At 40.0% G+C, this 21077-nt stretch overlaps 1 protein-coding gene across 1 annotated transcript in view; it reads left to right on the forward strand.

Moving 5' to 3' along the window:
- The window catches only part of LOC130929544 (voltage-dependent R-type calcium channel subunit alpha-1E-like), a 118181-nt gene that overhangs the window by 32624 nt on the left and 64480 nt on the right, over positions 1-21077 (forward strand). Inside the window, exons 3-5 of the mRNA XM_057856760.1 lie at positions 850-1151; positions 9816-9922; positions 11096-11235. Of these exons, the coding sequence (XP_057712743.1) occupies positions 850-1151; positions 9816-9922; positions 11096-11235 (549 nt within the window). The remainder of the gene's footprint in view (positions 1-849; positions 1152-9815; positions 9923-11095; positions 11236-21077) is intronic.

Genomic DNA, 21077 nt, shown 5'->3' on the forward strand with positions numbered 1-21077 from the left:
ATGTAGGTGAGTAGGGTCTATATAGTCCAATCGTCTCAAAGTTTTATTTTAATTCACATAATAATGCCATTTAAGATTTATTTTTTATCTTGTCACAGGTGCTTTAAGGCAAAACACTACCGTGTTTGTCCACTGGCATTGCTAAAATTGATCAAAACTGAAAAGTTACCAAGTGTTGCTTTAAAGAGTGCCTCTCCATTAGCTCGGGGATCATAACATGACGACACGCTAAAATCAATGAAGAATTTCAGTATTTTATTTTACATACATTTCAAGGAAAAAAATCAACCAAAACCAATTAAATTGAAGGTGTATTGCCGTCAAATCCGAAGGTTAATACTTAAACGTAAAAATAAATAATAAATACATCATGTTGCCCCTTGCATTTTTTTATTTTTCTAAAGCGGCCCTCGGAGAAGAAAAGTTTGGACACTCCTGGTTTCAGGTGTAAAAATGCAGCAGTATGATTCTAATTGCTATGGTAACTCAGTGGACGGCCCTCCTCTAGTTCTCCTCCTTCTCCTCCTCCTCCTCCATTGAGTTCATGCAGTAGGAGGGTTTCTGTTACTGCTACTCTGCTGTGCCTATGACCACTCGATCAGCCCACCAGTGCAGCAGGTGATCCTCACCGTCCTCTCCTCACTGCTGGATGAGTACGTGCGGTGGAGCCACTCCTGCCAGAGTAGAGACTGACTTTAGGAGTTGGTTCGGTTGTGATGCGTAAAGTTTCCAAGGACTTGCCGCGGAATTCTACGCGCGCATCTCGATGCTAAAAGTTGTTCTACGTGAAGACGGGACATGAAATGGAGTGATCGGCGGCACTTGTGCTCTTTTCAACTCTTTTGGTAGAATGGCTCGTTTCGGAGACGAGTCCGCCCCGAGCACCGTGGACTCCGGGGACGGAGACGCGGAGCGCGGCGGGAACGCGCAGGAGCCCGGGTCTGCTGCAACGGCGGTCGAGGGAGGAGGTGCCGACGGATCGGGCGCGATGACGGCGTCCATGAAGCAAGCCAAGGCGCAGCGGGCCCGGACCATGGCTCTGTACAACCCGGTACCGCATCAGCAGAACTGCCTGACGGTCAACAGGTCACTGTTCATCTTCGCGGAGGACAACATCATCCGGAAGTACGCACGCCGAATCATCGAGTGGCCATATCCTTACCGATTATTACTGACGTCAGTGTTCAGCACCACAGACAGCACATCACCTCGCTTTTGTGAATACACATTTACTACTTTTTATACTTTGATCCGAGATATTATGCATGCGTGTTCGTCATCTAACTTGACACCAATAAGTTATTCCGCTTGTTTAGGAAAATGCCACAAATGTAGTCCCATAACACCTCTGCTTGTTCGCAATGATGCCAAAATGCTGAACTAACCTGAACTAGTTAAATTATCTTTAAGAGAGTACCCTTGAGCACTTTTTTTAATATCCAAATTGTATCTTTATGATTGAAAATGCTTTAATAAGTTAATCTTTACATGACTGGTTGTTTCCCCTCTTAACATTTCATTTTTTGTTATTATCACACATGCAGATGAAATTGAGACACATGTTTCTATAGGTCTATTACGATTCCTTGTTCCCCTGGCAATATTATTTTTGTCATCTCTTACTGTCCACCTGTTATGTAGCTAGAAAAGCAAAATACATGATTTAAAAAAAAAAATTAGACCAGGAAAATATTTTTACAACCGTTTGACCATGAATGGCTAAGTGACTAACTACATAACTTCACAAGACCCGTAAAAACTATTCAAGATATGAAGTAAAAGAAGCAAGTTAGATAATGTGGTTACACAAGTTTGGACATCAAATTATACCTTGCCATGTACCTATATTCAGAAGTGACAGTTAAATGCCTGACACAGTTATGTGACAGTTAAATGGAACTGCAGCAAATACTTGCACTGCCAACTTTTAAAGTGCTTCTGACTGACTCAAATTTAGCGACAACAATTTCACATTTCCTGACATTTTCTATGCTTTTGTTACCATTTGCTTTGCCTAATGGTTTTGTAAGAAGGACTGCCATCTTAAATTTATCAAATGTATAATATAATCACCACATATTTTATTTTGAAAGAATAGAGTAACTATACCTTTGGTCAAAAATTTTGAGACACTTTTCTATTCAGGACCATAAGAAAGTGGCTCAAAACCTTTAACCACGGGTGTACAATTTATGTTGTATTGTTTAAAGATATTCAAATTCAATTCAAACCATCTATAAAATATGCCATATTTATATATATATATATATATATATATATATATATATATTCTGTAAAATAAATTGTTGGAATGGAAAGATAAGACACAAGATGGATATATATATTCTACATACAGTACATAAGGACTGTAGTGGGCATTTCACTCTACTGTCATTTAAATCTGTCTGTGCTGTCCTTACTCCGAAGCGTCTACTTTTTCCAAAGCTAGTGAACGACGCCTTAATAATCAGACTTCTTCCTTTTTCATCTGATTTATTAATAAAATGGCCTCAAACCATTGTTCTCTTTAGACCGTAGTAAAACTCCCCAAAAAAGTACACAAGCATTGCATTAGCAACAACGTTAGCTTAGCACGCTATACAGGTTCACTAAACATAAACAAAAAGCGTCTCATACAAAAAATATAACATTTCGCTTACTAACATAATATGTACATTCTTTACAACAACCATACTTACGGACAAATCTTGTCCAAGGATCATATAAGCACAACATTACTACGTAAGCGTCAGCCCGAGACGTCGTGCAGCCATATTGAACTGGCAAGAAAGCAATAAACCATGTCGCAAAGCGACCACAAGAGTTCGCTGTTAGACACACAAAAAACCTTGCTTTGAAACTTACAAAAGGCAGAATACTGTCTGAGTTGGACATGTGCGTTAATTGCGTCAAATATTTTAACGTGATTAATTTAAAAAATTAATTACCGCGCGTTAACGCGATAATTTTGACAGCCCTAATATATATATATATATATATATATATATATATATATATATATATATATATATATATATATATATATATATATATATATATATATATATATATATATATATAGTGCATTTATATATCTTTATTTTATTTATTTATATATTTTAGTTTCATTGTCCCTAAAAGACACTTTTTCCTTAACCCCTTTAGACCTAAGCATGCTGCTGAAGGAATAAATATATTGAATTTAGTTGCTATTGACACTTCTGGGAGATAATTGGATGTAACTTTATCCATCGAAATCAAATCATGAAGTTTGGCACGCCCTCTTTGCCATTTCTGGCTGTTTGAAAATGGCTGACTGACGCAGCTTCAAAAAGGATAACGTAAAATGCTATTGTGATTTGTGTTTCTGATTAAAAACACATTACCATTAACATTACAAATAACCAATAAAAGCATTAAATATCTCCAACCAAAAAAAAAAGCACTTTATTCTAGTGTGTGAGTAGAATAAAAATCAGTGCAGATTTTTTTTTTGCCCAGCAGAAAAAAATGTGGGTCTGAAGGGGTTAAATTTCAGACCCTGAATACATTTAAAAATCCTGTAAAGTCATTTTCATGATTTGTTTCTAATCCTGTATATAGGATACTGTAAGTGCTGAAAACATGCACAGATTGAGAACAATTTGGTACAAATTTGTTGAGTTATAGCATTAAACTATTATCTGCAGGAATTTTAGCGCAGGCCTAAACAGGGTATCTACTGACGTTAGTAACATCACAAATTTCTGGCCTGCTCCTCCTTCTAGATGAAGACTGTGCACCAACAGTATTCAGCACATTTGCAACTTCCTTCTCCACAACATGGCCATTGAACTATAACTTACACCCGCCCCTCCAATAAATCATAAATCATAATCACACAGCGAAACAGCCGGCCGTTGGTGAGCCATGGAACAGCGTCGCTGGGAATCCCCATAAGCAAGCAGTGGATCGAGCACCATTGTCCAACATTAGATATGTCATATCTTGGGCTGTTTGGAAAAAAAACATTTAATTAAAGTTCACCGCAAATCATCAGAAGAATTTGCCACGCTTCTGATGGTATATGCATAGTCTAAAAAGACACATTTGTACAGTGCTATGTAAAGTATCTGAACCTTTTGGAATTTCTCACATTTCTGCATAAAATTATCAAATGTGATCTGATCCTTGTCAAAATCACACAGATCTAAAAACAGTGACTACTTTAACTAAAACCACCCAAACATTTATAGTTTTTCATATTTTAATGAGGATAGCATGCAAACAATGGCAGAAGGGGGAAAAATAAGTAAATGAACCCTCTGCCTAAGGAGACTTCAAGAGCAATTGAAACTAATTTTACCAAACAATTTAAGTCAGGTGTGTGCCCTATCACTGATGAGTGGATTAAGCTGCCCTGCCCACTATAAAAAATACACTTTGTAAGAATTGTCTTGATGAGAAACATTGTCTGATGTGCATCATGGCTCGGTCCAAAGAGCTGTCTGAAAACCAGCGATCAAGGATTGTTGATTTGCATAAAGCTTGGAAAGAATACAGAACTATCTCTAAAAGTCTGGATGTTCATCAATCGACAGTCAGAGAAGTTGTCTACAAATGGAGAGATATTGGCACTGTTGTTCCTCTCCCAAGGAGTGGCTGTCAACCAAAAATGACATCAAGAGTTCATCACAGAATACTCAGAGAGGTAAAAAAAAAGAACCCTAGAGTGTCTGCTAAATACTTACAGAAATCACTGGCATAGTCCAATATCCCTGTGCACACATCAACTGTATGTAAAACTATGGACAACAATTGTGTTCATGGGAGGACTCTATGGAGGAACCCACTGCTGTCTAAAAAGACCATTGTTGCTCGTTCAATGTTCGCAAAAAAAGGCACTTGGACACTCCACAGATGTTTTGGCAAAATATTTTATGGACTGATGAAACTAAAAATGAATTCTTTGGGAGTACCACACAATGTCATGTGTGGAGGAAAAATAGTACAGCTCACCAAAATCAACACCTTATCCCCACCGTGAAGCATTCTGGAGGGAGCATTAAGGTTTGGGGCAGTTTTGCTACCTCAGGGCCTGGACAACTTGTAATCATTAATGTAAGAACGAATTTAAAAGTTTATAAGGATGTTTTGCAGGAAAACCTGAGGCCATCTTCTGTTAGACAGTTGAAGCTAAAAAAAGGATGGATGCTGCAACAAGGCAATGATCCAAAACACAGAAGTAAATCAACTTCAGAATGGTTTCAGAAGAACAAAATACACGTTCTGAAGTGGCCAAATCAAAGTCCAGACTTGAACCCCATTGAGATGCTGTGGCATGACCTAAAGACAGCGATTCATGCCAGACACCCCAGGAATTTGACTGAACTACAGCAGTTTTGCAGAGAAGAATGGGCCAAGATTAGTCCTGATCGATGTGCCAGACTGATGTGCAGCTACAGGAAGCGTCTGGTTGAAGTTTTTGCTGCCAGAGGGGATGTGGGGGCACAAAATATTAAATGTGATGGTTCACTTACTTATTTTCCCCCTTCTGTCATTGTTTTCATACTACCCTCATTAAAATATGAAAGCCTTTAAATGTCTGTGTGGTTTTAGTTAAAGCATACACTGTTTTTTCATCTTTGTGATTTTGACAAAGATCAGATCACGTTTGATGGTGATCTTATGCAGAAATGTGTGAAATTCCAAAAGGTTCAGACACTTTTTAATACCATTGTACTTTATTAAATCCTCAAAGAGTTGAAGTGACTGAACTTGGTCATTTTTTGCCCAATTTATTCCTTGCAGTGAGAAAATATAATGGATTTTAAAATAACAGGTGAAATACACTGAGGTCCAACTGAAAATGCTTGAAACATCTTGAAGATGAGCAGACATACTTTTGCTATAGGAGAGGAAGTTGGGACTTTTTTTTTTACATCCTATCGGTGTCCCAATACTTTTGTCGAAAGAGCCTCGCACTGAATTGGATTGTTGTGGTGTGCACATTCTACACTATGTGTGCTCCACTCAGTGTGTGCGTGTGTGTGGTGATCATTAGAAGCAGCAGCCTGCGGGGGAGGCTCACACAGTGTGGGCAAATGTAAGCACATCTCTGTATGCCTTATAGTGCTCTGAGTGGGTGTCGGTTCAAATCCAGCTCAGCAGCTCTCCTCTGTTTCCTTGCACAGGATGTGTGTGTGTGTTTCTGTGGTTTCTCGCCATGTAATGCAAGCTATATCATTATGCGTTTGGAGCCACGTTCTCTGCCCAAAAGATGCATCGTATTCGGCGGTGGATCGGCCCTCCCTCCCCTTTGTTTGCAGTGTGCCTGTCGTCCTCTGGTTACCTAACCAGTGTGGGTGAGTGGGAGTGAGGGGCTAGTGGTCAAGACTCGCTTTGGGGCCTTGGAATCAGCAGAGAGGCATGTGGGAGGTCTTTGGCAAAATGTTGGCGTATTCAGACCCACGTTCCCTGCCGGTCCCGTCCAAGTGCAAAACATTCAGATGAATTCAACGTGATTTGGACTGGTTAACACAATACTTCATCACTCTGTCATTTCCAATCCGCATCGGTGATTCATTGAGTGAGCATGTGTCACCGAAGTTAGTTTGAAGCTGCCACGATGGAACTTGATAGTACATGGAGTTGTCCTTAGGAAGAAAATATTATTTGAAGTACTGGAAATGCTTAGTCCCACTGGGCATCTTCCAATTATTAATGAACATTTCTTTAAACATAATCCTTTTAAATTTCAAGGACGTGATCGCACGGGCTGTGTTATTTTGAGCTGCTATCTATAACAATTACAAATGTGAGTGCGAGTGAGGGTTGGTTTCCATGTCATCATTCCAGCCGCTCCTCTGTGAGGCGCTGACCTCCTTTCAATGCAGGAGTAGAATAACGTGAATATTGAGGCGTCCTTGCAGTCAACTCCCAATCACTCAATTCACATGCTAGTGTTGAAAATGACTCTGCCCTGATTTGTATTCTGCATCTTTAGAGCAATATTTGCCATATCAATACTCAACGTGTGCCATATCGAAACAAAACATACGACATCATTACTAGGTATTTACAGTACAGTACTCACTTGAATATTCTGTAAGTAGAGACATGTTTTCCATGCAAAAGCCCTAATTCATTCCAAGCCCCCCAAATTAATACATAAATCTTTTATATTCCATAAAAATGCATTAAAACATGTAACAAATATATGTTACAATTAGATTATTGCACAATAAACATGAAATCAGAGTTGTGCCTAATGTAAAAAGCCAAGAAAAGAGTAAAGAATAGAAGTTAATACACTCATGTAAAGCTGTCGGAACACGAGGGGCGAATGAAGGGGACGCTGGGTCAGTGACGTGCGGTCAGGGGAGGCAGAGCCTCACCTGTCATCATGACAAAAAAAATAATTATAGCATCAAATTTATATTAATATTTGTCCATTGCTCTTTATGTATGACTCATTTCAAACATTTTTTATAGTCAAAATCGCTGAATTTGCCTATTTCCTGTTCAAATAAAGAAATGAAACGAGAGGTGCGGCAGCAACGAGTAAAGCCTCACCTCTGAATGCGCAATCCATAACAAACTGGGTTGATACATGGAATTGGAGCGTGCTGGTTGCCGTACAACTGCATGTCATCATTATAATGTTTCCAGATATGTTTATTTGACCTGATTTTCCACAGTCTGGCTAATGTCTTTAATCCTTAAAGTTTAATGTTTGTTAGCGACATATTTAGTTTTGCTGATGGGAAATAAAACCGCAGTGAAAAAGCACAGGTTGTGGCAGATAGTACTCTGCCGCACTGAAAGGGGGCGTACGTGAAACTGGACTGTCCGTCAAAAGTGGACGCGATTAACACAACACCGGAGCTAAAAGGTTTGCTTCAAACTACGGGACAGAAGATAACTCGCGCTTTTCAAACGGACTGGTACACCCGAAAAGACTGGCTATGTGGCTGTCCTTCGAAAAATCGCCTTTGCTGCTTTCCCTGCCTTTTCTTCTCAACTTGTGCCAATGTCTGGACTAACACGAGATATTGTGACATTAAAAAACTACCACGAAGGCTCAGCAAACATGAGAGCTCGACCACTCACATTCAAAGCCTGAATGCTTTAAAAACTTTTGGAAGCTCAAGGATCGATTTGGCTTTGACGAACAGCGGAAGCTCAACGGTAGCATCCACAAGCTAAGGTAAAGGAAAACCGAAAGAGTTTGAAAGACCTCATTAATGCAACCTGCATCCTCGCTAAACAGGAGTTAACATTTCGTGGTAACGATGAGCGTGTAAGCTCTTCTAAACGTGGCATATATGTAGAACGATTACATGGTTTTGCTGAGAAAGATGAAAGGTTAGCTAGACATTTGGACACATCCACTGTGTTTTCTGGCTTGTCAAATAGAACACAGAACGATCTAACTGAAGCAATCCTCTCCATTGAGGCGGAGAGATTATTTTAAAGTAAAGGAAAATAAGGAGGACTTTTACAAAAAGGGCGTAGGTTTGCATAGGGAGGGTAGGGACATAACACTACCAACTTTTCAGGATGCTAAAATCGTCCCCACCAACGTTTAAGCAACCTTACCTTTTTTGCATGATATAATGTTCAGTTATATAGAGAAATTAGATCTTTCAATAGTTCCATATGTTGTAAGGATAGAATTGATCCTACCATTATTAAGTGAATTATTTTCATTATGTTTGTTTGCTAATAAAAAACAGACATTTATTCAGGAAGTTTTCAAAATGTTTCTTTAGTATTTTTTGAAAACAAAGGTTTGAATCGAACAGTGTATCATCTGAACCAATGCACGTAAAAGTTATTATCAGTAGATAAGGATTTATTTTGCATTGATCATTTTGCCTATTTATTAATTAGGTTCATATACTTGAGAAATGTGGCCCTTTGCCCCCTTCATCCAATCTGTTTGGTCTTATTAATGTCCCGTCCCCAGCAAAAAGTGTACCTACATGCAGGTTATGCTGTTATATCGTCCCTACGAATGTTTAGACCAAACCTATGCCCTTCCAAAGTAACGGTGGTTTTTGTAGTGAAGGGCAGGCGCAAGACCACAAACAGTTTTCATTTCAATCTTATATAAAAAAAAATAAAATAAAAAAAAAGAGCTTAGACTAAGAAAAATATAATAGAATATTTAAAAACTAAATTTTGGCCTTAAATAAAATATTCTTTGTTTTTCTTTTCACACTTTTTGTTTAGCAATCTGTAATACATTGATTAAAGTATCAGAATTACAAGTTTTAAAAACAACTGAATATTTCACTAAAGGTCAGAATTGAATTCTGTGGTTTTGTACACCAATCTTTACTCTCATTTATGTTGCACCAATTATAGAATTGCGACGGCCAACACATTGAGGGTGTTGAGCAAATGCATGTTATTTTCTTACTTTTACGTATCGATAATATGTACCGTGTGTGCGTGTTTTGTGAAGAATGCTGATGAGGTATGAAATAACCAGTAGCCAATTGAATAAGCTGAAAATTCCTTATGTAGAGACATTCGTAAGTAGTGGTACCACTGTATATAAGTTGTTTATTTAGATGCTGATTAAAATTAGAGAAAGTTCTCACCCTCCTCTCTGTACCAGCATGTAAATTATTCATCCTTCTAGGCAGGTCAAGGTGACTTTCTTGTTTGCTTCCTTCTTCCCTTACCATGTTTCACAAAAAAAAGAGTTTTAAAGGACTTGAAGGTCACCATAGCACCTCCAATATCACAAAATAGTACATGTCATGTAGACATTATCCTCAGGGAATTTATATGATGTGTCACTTTCCTTAACTTTCTGGCCGTTACGCCATTCGAGTATATGATCCTGGCGACCATTACAGCAAACTGTGTGGTGTTGGCTCTGGAGCAGCACCTCCCAGGAGAAGACAAGACCCCCATGGCAAAGAGGCTGGTGAGTAAAAATGTGGGCGAATGATCAGTGGAATTTGACATTCAAGAATGATCCCTTTACAATTCAAGTGCATCATGGTTTTACAGCATTTGGTGAAGACAGCTCAGTCTATTAAAGAATACTTAAGAAAGATGCTAAAAACATCAACAATCTGTTCGATGAATTGATTTAAACCAGGGGTGTCTAAACATTTTCTCCGAGGGCCACTCTCAGAAAAATCTAAGGATGCAAGGACCAGATTCAAATGCTTTCACTTTCATTTGTTAAACAGAGGATCAACAAAATACTGAAATTCTACAGTTTCCTACATTGATTTAGAAATCAGGTTTTGACCCCTAAATTGATGGAATGGCACCAAGTGACATACACTAAACTCCATTTAAATCACGGGATTTAATCACGAGCTCCATTTAAACTGGTAGCTCTTATGTCGGAAAGCAATTTCCCGGGTCAACTGACACAGAGATGGGACTTACCCAGGACGCGGCATGTGTGAAAGTAGGCGTTTAATTCCCAGGTCACAGCGCGAAGCCTGATGACATAATAATCATGGCGGGTCGATCGTCATTTCCTCTTTCTTCGCAGTAAGACAAAAAAACAAACTGGAAATAAATAAATTAGATTGCTACTGGATCATAGGGCAGAGAAAGAGAGAGTCCATCGACCATCTTTAGAAATGCGTGGTTCATTTTGTCGCCGATGCTGACCAAAAATGGCGTAATGTCTGGGTAATAAAATCCCTGCACCTAGAGCGTCGCGTCGCCACCTGGCACAAGTCTGGAAGTGTCCAACCAGGGTTATTACCTTGACATCTCCCAATGTCCGAAAGCCACGATACGAGTAAATCCCACGTAACTTTACATGGGAATTTACCGGGATATAAATCTGAAAGAGAATCTAGTGTTAAAGCTGAGAAGTGCAACAGAATGTAGACTGAATTAAGCTCCTTGTGCAGGCCATATTCAATTTATATGTTTATAAATAATGGGTAACGGCCCTCAGCTGGACACCCTTGATTTAAACAATGGTTCAGATGGATCGATGCACAACACCACTTGTATTTGTCACACATGTGATCACGATAGTAGATAATACACAATACATTTTGTGACTATAAGCAACTATGAAAATGTGTTTAATGTGGCCCTTGCTGACCCATCTTTACATGTGCAGGAGAAGACAGAGCCATACTTCATTGGGATCTTCTGCTTTGAGGCGGGCATAAAGCTAGTGGCATTGGGCTTTGTTTTCCACAAAGGTTCTTACCTAAGGAATGGCTGGAACGTCATGGACTTCATTGTGGTGCTTAGCGGGTGAGTGATGACAGACCGTCTCCACAGCAACCAGAATGTTTGTTTTGCACAAATTTATGGTCGCCAAACAATGTTTTTGGATCGGCTTGCGCAAAGCAAATAATCGTGGTCATCTGCTGCTGCTCAGAAATCAATGTCTGTTTTTCAGTGTTCTTTACTGTCTGGATTGTCTACCCAAATCAGGCATGTTTCAAGCATGTCAAATCATAAAAATTAAAAGATGTATGCCGATTCACAGTATAATTAGAATTTAATACAGTATATACTGTATATGGTGTTACACTTGTATAGTGCCTTTCCACCTTTAAGGCACTCAAAGCGCTTTTACACTATATACAGTACTCATCAACCTACTGGTGACGCAGCACCGGGAGCAAAGTGGGGTTCAATATCTTGCTCAAGGATACTTATGTTGTGCAGTGTACAGTGGAATGAAAATGTATCTGAACCTTTTGGAAATATTCAACATTTCTGTATAAAATCACCATCAAATGTGATCTGATCTTTGTCAAAATTACACATATTGAAAATACAGTGTCTGCTTTAACTAAAACCACCCGAACATATATACTGTATATAGGTTTTCATATTTTAATGATAATATTATGCAAACAATGACAGAAGCGGGGAAAAAAAAAAGTAAATGAACCGTCACATTTAATATTTTGTGGCCCACCCTTTGGCAGCAATAACTTGCAATGCTTCCTGTAGCTGCAGATCAGTCTGGCACATCAATCAGGAATAATCTTGGCCCATTCATCTCCACAAAACTGCTGTAGTTCAGTCAGATTCCTGGGATGTCTGGCATGAATCGTTGTCTTTAGGTCATGCCACAGCATCTCAATGTCGTTCAAATCTGGACTTTGATTTGTCCACTCGAGAACGTGTATTTTGTTCTTCTGCAACCATTCCGAAGTTGATTTACTTCTGTGTTTTGAATCATTGTCTTATTGAAGTATCCATCCTCTTTTTAGCTTCAACAGATGACGGCCTCAGGTTTTCCTGCAAAACATCCTGATAAACTTTGAATTCAATCTTCCATGAATGATTGTCGGTTTTCATGCCCTGAGGCAACAAAACAGCCCTAAATCATGAAAATCCCTCCACCGTGCTTCACAGTGGGGATGAAGTGTTTATGTTGCTGAGCTGTTCCCTTTTTCCTCCACACATGATGCTGTGTGTTACTCCAAACAATTCAACTTTGGTTTCATCAGTCCACAAAATATTTTGCCAAAACTTCTGTGGAGTGTCCAAGTGCCTTTTTGCGAACATTAAACAAGTAACAATGTGGTTTTTTGTGTGTGTTTTTGACAGCAGTGGCTTCCTCCGTCGAGTCCTCCCATTAACAGCATTCTTGACCATTGTTTTACATATAATTGATGCGTGCACAAAGATATTGGACTGTGCCAGTAATTTCTGTAAGTCTTCAGCAGACACTCTAGGGTTCTTTTTTTTTTTTTTTTTTTTTTTACCTCTGAGTATTCTGCGCTGAACTCTTGGCATCATCTTTAGTGGACAGCCACTCCTTGGGAGAGAAGCAACAGTACCAAACTCTCTCCATTTGTAAACAACTTCTCTGACTGTCGAATGATGAACATCTAGATTTTAGAGATGGCTTTGTATCTTTTCCTAGCTTCATACAAATCAACAATCCTTGATCGTAGGTCAGGGGTCCCCAAACTTTTTCCTGTGAGAGGCACATAACCTTTCCCTTCTCTTATGAGGGGCCGGGGTCAGTTTGTAACAGAAAAAGTGTGTCGATTGCAGGAGTGCCTAATTGTAAAAATGTATTGTTTTTCAGAAAGTCACAATCAAATAACCCATTCTGGATTCTTCATGGAACAAAAGTAAATAAAATAAAAATAATAGTATAATACAATATAATTAAAGATGTGATGCCGATCGATCAGGTCCGATAACGTCATTTTCAAAGTATCGGAATCGGCAAAAAAATATCGGCCATGCCTTTTTTTAATATATATATATATTTTTTAATTAAATCGTTTTCTAATTGTATTTAACGTTACAGACATAATATGTTACACTCATCCAGAGTCTTTAGTTTAGGCTTAAGGTAGGATTATCAAATTTATCCCAATAACGGCGGTAATTAATTTTTTAAAAAATGTATCACGTTAAAATATTTAACACAGTTAATGCATGCGCTGCACGACCCACTCACGCGTTGTTGCGCTCAATCTGTAATGGCGCCGTTTTACCTATATTGAGAGATAAAAGGCAGCGTAAAATGAGTAGAGTGAATTTTGGCAGCCGTTGGAGCCTTTTTTGAATTGGCTAAAACCTTACAATCCCTCTCCCTATGATTAGAAATATCATGGGAAGCAATGTGGGGAAGCAAGGTAGCAATTGATCTTTTTCTTAACACCTTATGTTATTTCCCAACGCAGAGAAGATATATCAATTGGTAGCACTACGCACAGCCATGGTTCTACTTCCCATTATGCATTTGGGCATGGCTACAGTATCATTTACTGAAAGCTCAACAAATACACTAGATGGCAATATTTAGTCACAATATACAAAGTCACAAGTCTTTCTATCCGTGGATCCCTCTCACAGAAAGAATGTTAATAATTTAAACGCCATCTTGAGGATTTATTGTCATAATAAACAAATACAGTACTTATGTACTGTATGTTGAATGTATATACATATTCGTCCGAGTTTTATTCATTTTTTTTTCTTAATGCATTGCCAAAATGTATATGATCGGGAAAAATTATCGGGAATGATTGGAATTGAATCGGGAGCAAAAAAAAAAGCAATCGGATCGGGAAATATCGGGATCGGCAGATACTCAAACTAAAACGCTCGGGATCGGATCGGGAGCAAAAAAACATGATCGGAACAACCCTAAATATAATATAATATAATATAATATAATATAATATAATATAATATAATATAATATAATATAATATAATAGATAATAACCAAATAACCCTCTCTGGGTTCTTCACAGAAAAAAGCCAGGAAATAAATAACACTATTGGAAAAAAATAAAACTAAAACTCAAAATGCTCTCTGGTATTGTTCAGGGGGCCGGACCACATGTGAAGGCGGGCCGTATCCAGCCCGCGGGTCGCAGTTTGGCGACCCCTGTCGTAGGTCTTCAGACAGCTCTTTTGACCGAGCCATGATGCACATCAGACAATGCTTCTCATAAAGACAATTCTTACCCATGTGTGTTTTATAGCGGGCAGGGCAGCTTTAAACCCCTCATCAATGAGCAAACAACTGACTTAAAATTTGGTTTCAATTGCTCTTTAATCTTCTTAGGCAGAGGGTTCACTTACTTATTTTCCCCCTTCTGTCATTGTTTTCATGCTATCCTCATTAAAATATGAAAACCTATTAATATTTGGGTGGTTTTAGTTAAAGCAGACACTGTATTTTCATCTGTGTGATTTTGACAAAGATCACATCACATTTGTTGGTGATTTTATGCAGAATTGTGAGAAATTCCAAATGGTTCAGATACTTTTTCATACCACTGTATTTTAGGCTCTTACAAAAAAGTCTTTTTCATAAAACCTCTTCAAAATGAGTGTGCATTTAATCTAGACAAAATCTATTCAGCGTATATGTAGCTGTGGTCAATGAAGCGAAAGATTAATTTCCGACATGCTTTGTGGACTTATGTGAGTCGGTTATACGAGTCACTATTCCTATTCCACTGCTGTGATTGCGTGAAGCTTGACCGAATGGGTGGGTCTTGTGTTTTGTCAAGGAGATTTTCTCCATTCACAGCTGGCGATACGAACGCAGGAAATGTGGGTTTCCATGGAGCAGCATCCATTTTAGGTGGGTGGATAACTGGATTGGCACTTGTGTCTAAAATCTGCTTGTAGTCGCCTCCAGCTCCCCGTTCCATTCACCGAGAAGCAGGTGGGGAGGGGGGGGGGGGGCAGCGTGCTTCAAAACAACATAACACACAATGAGTTTTAATATGAGCGCTGGATTTGGTGAATTAATTAAAGGAAGTGGCTCACGGTGTGATACATGTGGCGCCACTGCTGTCAGTGTTTTAAGATCTCAACTTGACACCCACGTTTTTTTCTTTCCATCTTTTTATCTGACCGTTTTCCTCTCTCTCATATAAAATAAACGTTTTTTTTTCTTTTCTGCTTTTTCTCTCCAGAACCAGCTAGTCTGCTATGCTTAAGTATGGTATCAATTTTTGACATTTAAACGGGAATAATTTGACAAAATTTCAACATTTTCCCTCATTTGTCCTTAAAGGCATAAAAGGTGTGATTATTAAAGGGAAAGACATGTAGTTCTTAAAAGATAAATGTCAGTACAAGTTACAATAATTTGATATTAAAACCCCTCTTAATGTTATCGTTTTAGTAAAATTAGTAAAATTAGTTTAGCTATTAGATTGCCATTGTTGTTGACGTCGCAGGACAGTGACGTCACATGGCCATGCTGCCGGACCACAGTGTCACTCTTTACCTACATAAGCATGTCTTTGGTTCTGCCCTTCCAATTTGAACCTGAGCTGAACATTCATGAGCCCTATCAATATTTCACAAAATGAGCAGCAAAAGCAAAATGAACAGGATAGACGAGATGAGACGAGAGTAGCATTCATGTGTCAAGTTCGCTAGAGACACCACTGTCCTGTGCTAGTGACAGAGAAGGAGTGCTCAATGTCAAAAAATGTTTGCAGATCTTCACGGTAAACTATTGTGTGATCCAACTTATTCCAATATTATTATGGAGATAGTTATCATCCAGAGCTGTCGTGTGCTTTACATATGATTACGGTATAGACTGAAACACAGCAATTTGATTATTTTTGCAGATAGCCCGTGCATCACAGCACATGAAAACGTTGATGCAGTTTGCCCCGACCGAGACGTCTCAGTCACAAGAGATTGCTGTCTTACCCTATTTTTGTCACGTAAAAGCGCTGTCCAGATTGTTCATCATCATGCCAGTGTTCACAGATTTATTAGACTTATCAGATATTGCTCTCGAAGCTAGCTTCCCGCTGAATAAGCGACACGGAAAACAAATGAACAGATTATAATGACACCTTATTTTGCACATTGAGATCTAAGAGGACTGTCGTGTACTTTATTTGTACTTAAAGCACGTGAGACACATTGTGAGCAAATGTTATTCTTTTTTATTCCACTCCGCACTGGTGCTGCATTAAGGGAGCGTTCAAGACCACACTTTTGGCAACATTAAAGAAACACCACATGGACTATGTTATTTTTTTCTTCATTGATCGTATGTGTATTGTTTATCGATCTATTAGCTGCAATCAGTAACTCAAGTCCTCTGATGAAAAACAACAAACGATCCGCAAATGCGGACGCGAGGCACACCATGTTGATATCTTTCTATCATTTCCTTCTTAATTTCAATGGTAAGCATCTCTTCTTTCACTTTTTTACCACCTGCACTAACCTCTCACAAGAAATACGCTATGCGTCCATCTTGCGGGAAAACAATAAAATTGCAACGCTGTCATAAATCGTCGGGTTTCGAGCATGTCGTGATATGTCGAGACTAGGGCTGTCAAACGATTAAAATTTTTAATCGAGTTAATTACAGCTTAAAAATTAATTAATCGTAATTAATCGTAATTAATCGCATTAATCGCAATTCAAACCATCTTTAAAATATGCCATATTTTTCTGTAAATTATTGTTGGAATGGAAAGATAAGGCACAAGATGGATATATACATTCAACATACGGTACATAAGGACTGTATTTGTTCATTATAACAATAAATCAACAAGATGGCATTAACATTATTAACATTCTGTTAAAGTGATTCATGGATAGAAAGACTCGTAGTTCTTAAAAAAAAAAAAAAAAAAATGTTAGTACAAGTTATAAAAATTTTATGTTAAAACCCCTCTTAATGTTTTCGTTTTAATAAAATTTGTAAAATTTTCAATCAAAAAATAAACTAGTAGCCCGCCATTGTTGATGTCAATAATTACTTACACAATGCTCATGGGAGCTGAAGCCTATAAAACCAGTCGCACCCAAGCGCCAGCATAGGGTGGCAAAACTCCATAGACAAAACAAGTGAGCGTTTAACTGCACTGTCATTTAAATCTGTCTGAGCGGGCCATCTGTGTTAATTGCGTCAAATATTTTAACGTGATTAATTTTAAAAATTAATTAACGCCCGTTAACGCGATAATTTTGACAGCCCTAGTCGAGACAAATGACGAGTCAAATTTTACGTCGAAAGGATCGTACGTCGAGGTACCACTGTACTGCGTTGTTTTGCCAACCCTATGAGTTAAAATTCATTTGACGTGTACCATCTTCAACTGCAAGGAATGAGTTAAATTTGGCCCCTGAGATTTTTACGGGTTGTGAATATAATTGACATCATTAAGATTTTTGCCTGAATGGAATAGATGTAAGTTTTCAGTATTTAGTGCAACCCAAAGATCATGTTGCCTAATTTAGACTACATTTTCGTGACGGATGGCCTGGTTTCCTGCTTGGTATCTGACACATTTATCTTGTGGCACATCTGCCTCTCTGTCACACAGTCACATGTGCACACATATACAGTATAGTCAGTCAAATGGCCTTACAAGTAAGTCAGACTTAAAAGAAAGTGTGCACATGTCACGGAGGACATGTGGGAATCCAATCGAGGCCACTGGGCTACCGCTGGCGGCGTTCATTTCCATTTGGTATTAATGAACTGCTAAGAGATAATCTGCTGGGAAATGCAGCTCAATTAAAAAAAAAAAAAAAACAGCCTTCATTTGACTGATGTTGGTAGCCGTGTGGCAGGGAAGGAGTAACCTGATCGCTAATTGAATTTGGTTGGAAATTGGAATCAAAACTTGAAATCATTTGAATTCATCAACATCACTCTAATGAGTTGGTATTCTTCAGCTTGCATTCAAGCCACTAATGTGTCCATGCAGAAGGCCGATGTGCATATGCTGAGTTCTGCTCAAAAGGCGAGCACTGTGACAACTGCTGCGCTTGTGGTTGTTGTTGGCGGTGTTGAGAGTGTAGGTGGAGGTGTGTGGGAGAGGCTGCATGTAATTAATTCAGCCTCACCACAGCCAGTTTGCCACAGTGCTTCATATACACAATGGAAAGCCAAGGAAAAAGACGTGTTAGCCTCTGGCTTAACTACAAGAACTTCATGGTCATCATGGTGAATTACATGAAAAAATAAATGGTAAAAAACCCACAACCGACAACAGTGTTCAACAAGTACAAGGAGCTACAGTAGCATGCAGCCTTCATAGATTACAATTTAATCATTCTAACCTACCCCTACCTCTCTACCCCTGCTATGTAGTAAAATGAGGTAGCATGACCTTGATCTTGCCTGCTGCCTTTTGTGGCCAAAGAGTTTGGAGTGAAGGCTATTTCTGCAGGATCCCACTCTGCTGCTCCTTCCTGGTGTCTCTCGCCACACCACACGCTCACACACACTAACATACACATGCGCTCACTTTCCTCCCTCCCACAGCTTTCAGGAGAGCTTCTGCGTGGGCCGTGGTTGAGTCTTTGCCATGTGATGCCTTCTGTCCTCAAATATACACGCACACAAGAGGTCTAATAGGGGAAAAAAGGGGGTTTATAATCGACCATGTCAAGGGTTGCGTCACACAATATACGAAGTCAAAAATATACCTGTAAATATACATGTATGTGTATGTTGTGTATGATTTTCCACACTAGCTGTGTACTTGTCTAAAATGCTGAAAAAGAATATCTATACAACCATTTTATAGTTTCCTTCAGTATTGCTTGCCGTGTGTAGGTGGTGGTACAATCTATATGAGAGTACGTGCTTGTGTGTTTTTGTGTGGGCAATGCCTTCCAGGTGTGTATATAGTTGGTGTGTGTGTGTGTATATATGGGGGCTTGGTAGGGGTGTTTATATATATATGTGTGCGTATGTATACCCTACAGGCAAGGGTGAAAGTGGGCTGGAACGGTCGGGAACACGGTTCTGGTAAGAGATTTGGGGCAGAAACGGAGTGGAACGGTGCTTTGATCCCAAAATATGGCGGCAACTGTCAAAACCCCATGTTTAAAAAAACCCTGCCACGCTCCCACACACGTATCACCAATAATAACAATCTACTCATGTCAGATTTACATACACAAGTGTTAACAACAAGCCTAATAAAGAGCTTGTGTAACGTAATCCGTTTCCAATCTGATATGTATTCATTTATTTACTCTACGTAGTAAGTGTGGCTGATATGTCACATCACCCTGCAAATACAGGCAGCAGAAAAAAAAAACCCTGGACTCTACTGTCTGTTCAATTGGCTGATATACTGACATGGGTCTTGGCCTTGATGTGGCGAGGGGGCCTGCGCGTTCCAGTGACCATGGAGAGTGATACCGTCTGGAGCACGCTCCTGGCAGGGTCACCCTTGGTGGGACAGTCTCCAGGTAGGTTCCAAACAAACAAGACCCCAGCGTGTCGGTACGCTGTCAGGTGGCAGCCCCACCAACAGACTATCCTGCGGAGGGCTAACCACCCGCCCAGGAGAACCCCCCTTTTTTTGTTACAAAACTTACCAGAAAAAGAAGCCGGACTGCCCAACACAGTAACAGACCCCAGCCTGCCCCCAACCAATGAGTATGGATTAACCTTCATCTCAGGACCCACATCACCACCTGGAACATCCGGACCCTCCTTTGCCCGGGAGCAGCTACTCTACTATCCCGAGAGCTCCGCCCTTATAACATCACACTGGCAGGGCTCTGCGAAGTTAGATGGTAGGGAAGTGGTGAAATAACGGCTGGGGACCACTGCTACATCTACAGCGGCCCGGAGAAACGAATGGGCTTCTATAGCGTGACTCTTGCCATCCCAAATGCCCTCGGCAAATCCCTCATCAGATGGACACCCATGAACGATAGATTGCTATCTGCTCACTTCCTCCATCGCCATGGCAAGATGACGATCATCATCATCGCCTATGTCCCCATGGACGTCACTGACGAGGATGAGAAGGATGCATTTTACGACCAACTATACCAAGCAGCCGGCCAAGCCCCACCGCATGACATTACCATCGTACTGACAGATGCCAATGCCACTCTCTGCAGCAGTGATCGGTCGCCCGGCTCACCTGTTGGCACCACCTTTACCGACAGAACAGCAAACGACAATAGAAACTGCCTTCTCCTGTTCTGCCACCATAAAAGCTTCTGTATAGTTGATACCCGGTTTCCCAGGAAAATAATCCACCAGTGGACATGGTACAGCCCAGAGGGCAGAACAAGGAAAACGCTGGACCACATCCTGATCTCTCGGCGCTGGAAGTTGTTTCTCACCAACTGCCGGGTGTACCGTGGAGCTGAGCTTGGCAACGCAGACCACCGTCTCCTTTTGGCTCACCTTAGGCTAAAGTTTCGAGCCAACCAGTACAACATGACTCAGCCCTGCCTCGACTCCTCTGTCCTCCGGTACCCCAACATCGCCATGGACTTCAGCACTTCCATCCGCCTCACCTACAACGCCCTGGCTCGAGGACCAAATGAGCGACTGGGAGACCTTTAGAGAAAGTTTCCTTCAGTCAGCCCAGAAGGTTTTCAGGAGATCACCCTCACCCAAGAAGCCACTGATATCATAGAAGACGCTCAACATCACTGAACAGCGACGTGAGGCACGACTCCGAGGAAACCTGACAGAGTACTGCTGACTGAACCATGCACGAAATGAGGTGATTGCCGATGGCAGGGAGCGGTTCTAGCAAGCCGAGGCTGAACACCTAGAATCCGCATCCAAGAATAACAATATGAGCCGCGTTTACGATCTACTTCACCAAGCTTGCAATGGCCCCC

Source organism: Corythoichthys intestinalis, chromosome 14, assembly GCF_030265065.1.
Source record: "Corythoichthys intestinalis isolate RoL2023-P3 chromosome 14, ASM3026506v1, whole genome shotgun sequence".
NCBI lineage: Eukaryota > Metazoa > Chordata > Actinopteri > Syngnathiformes > Syngnathidae > Corythoichthys > Corythoichthys intestinalis.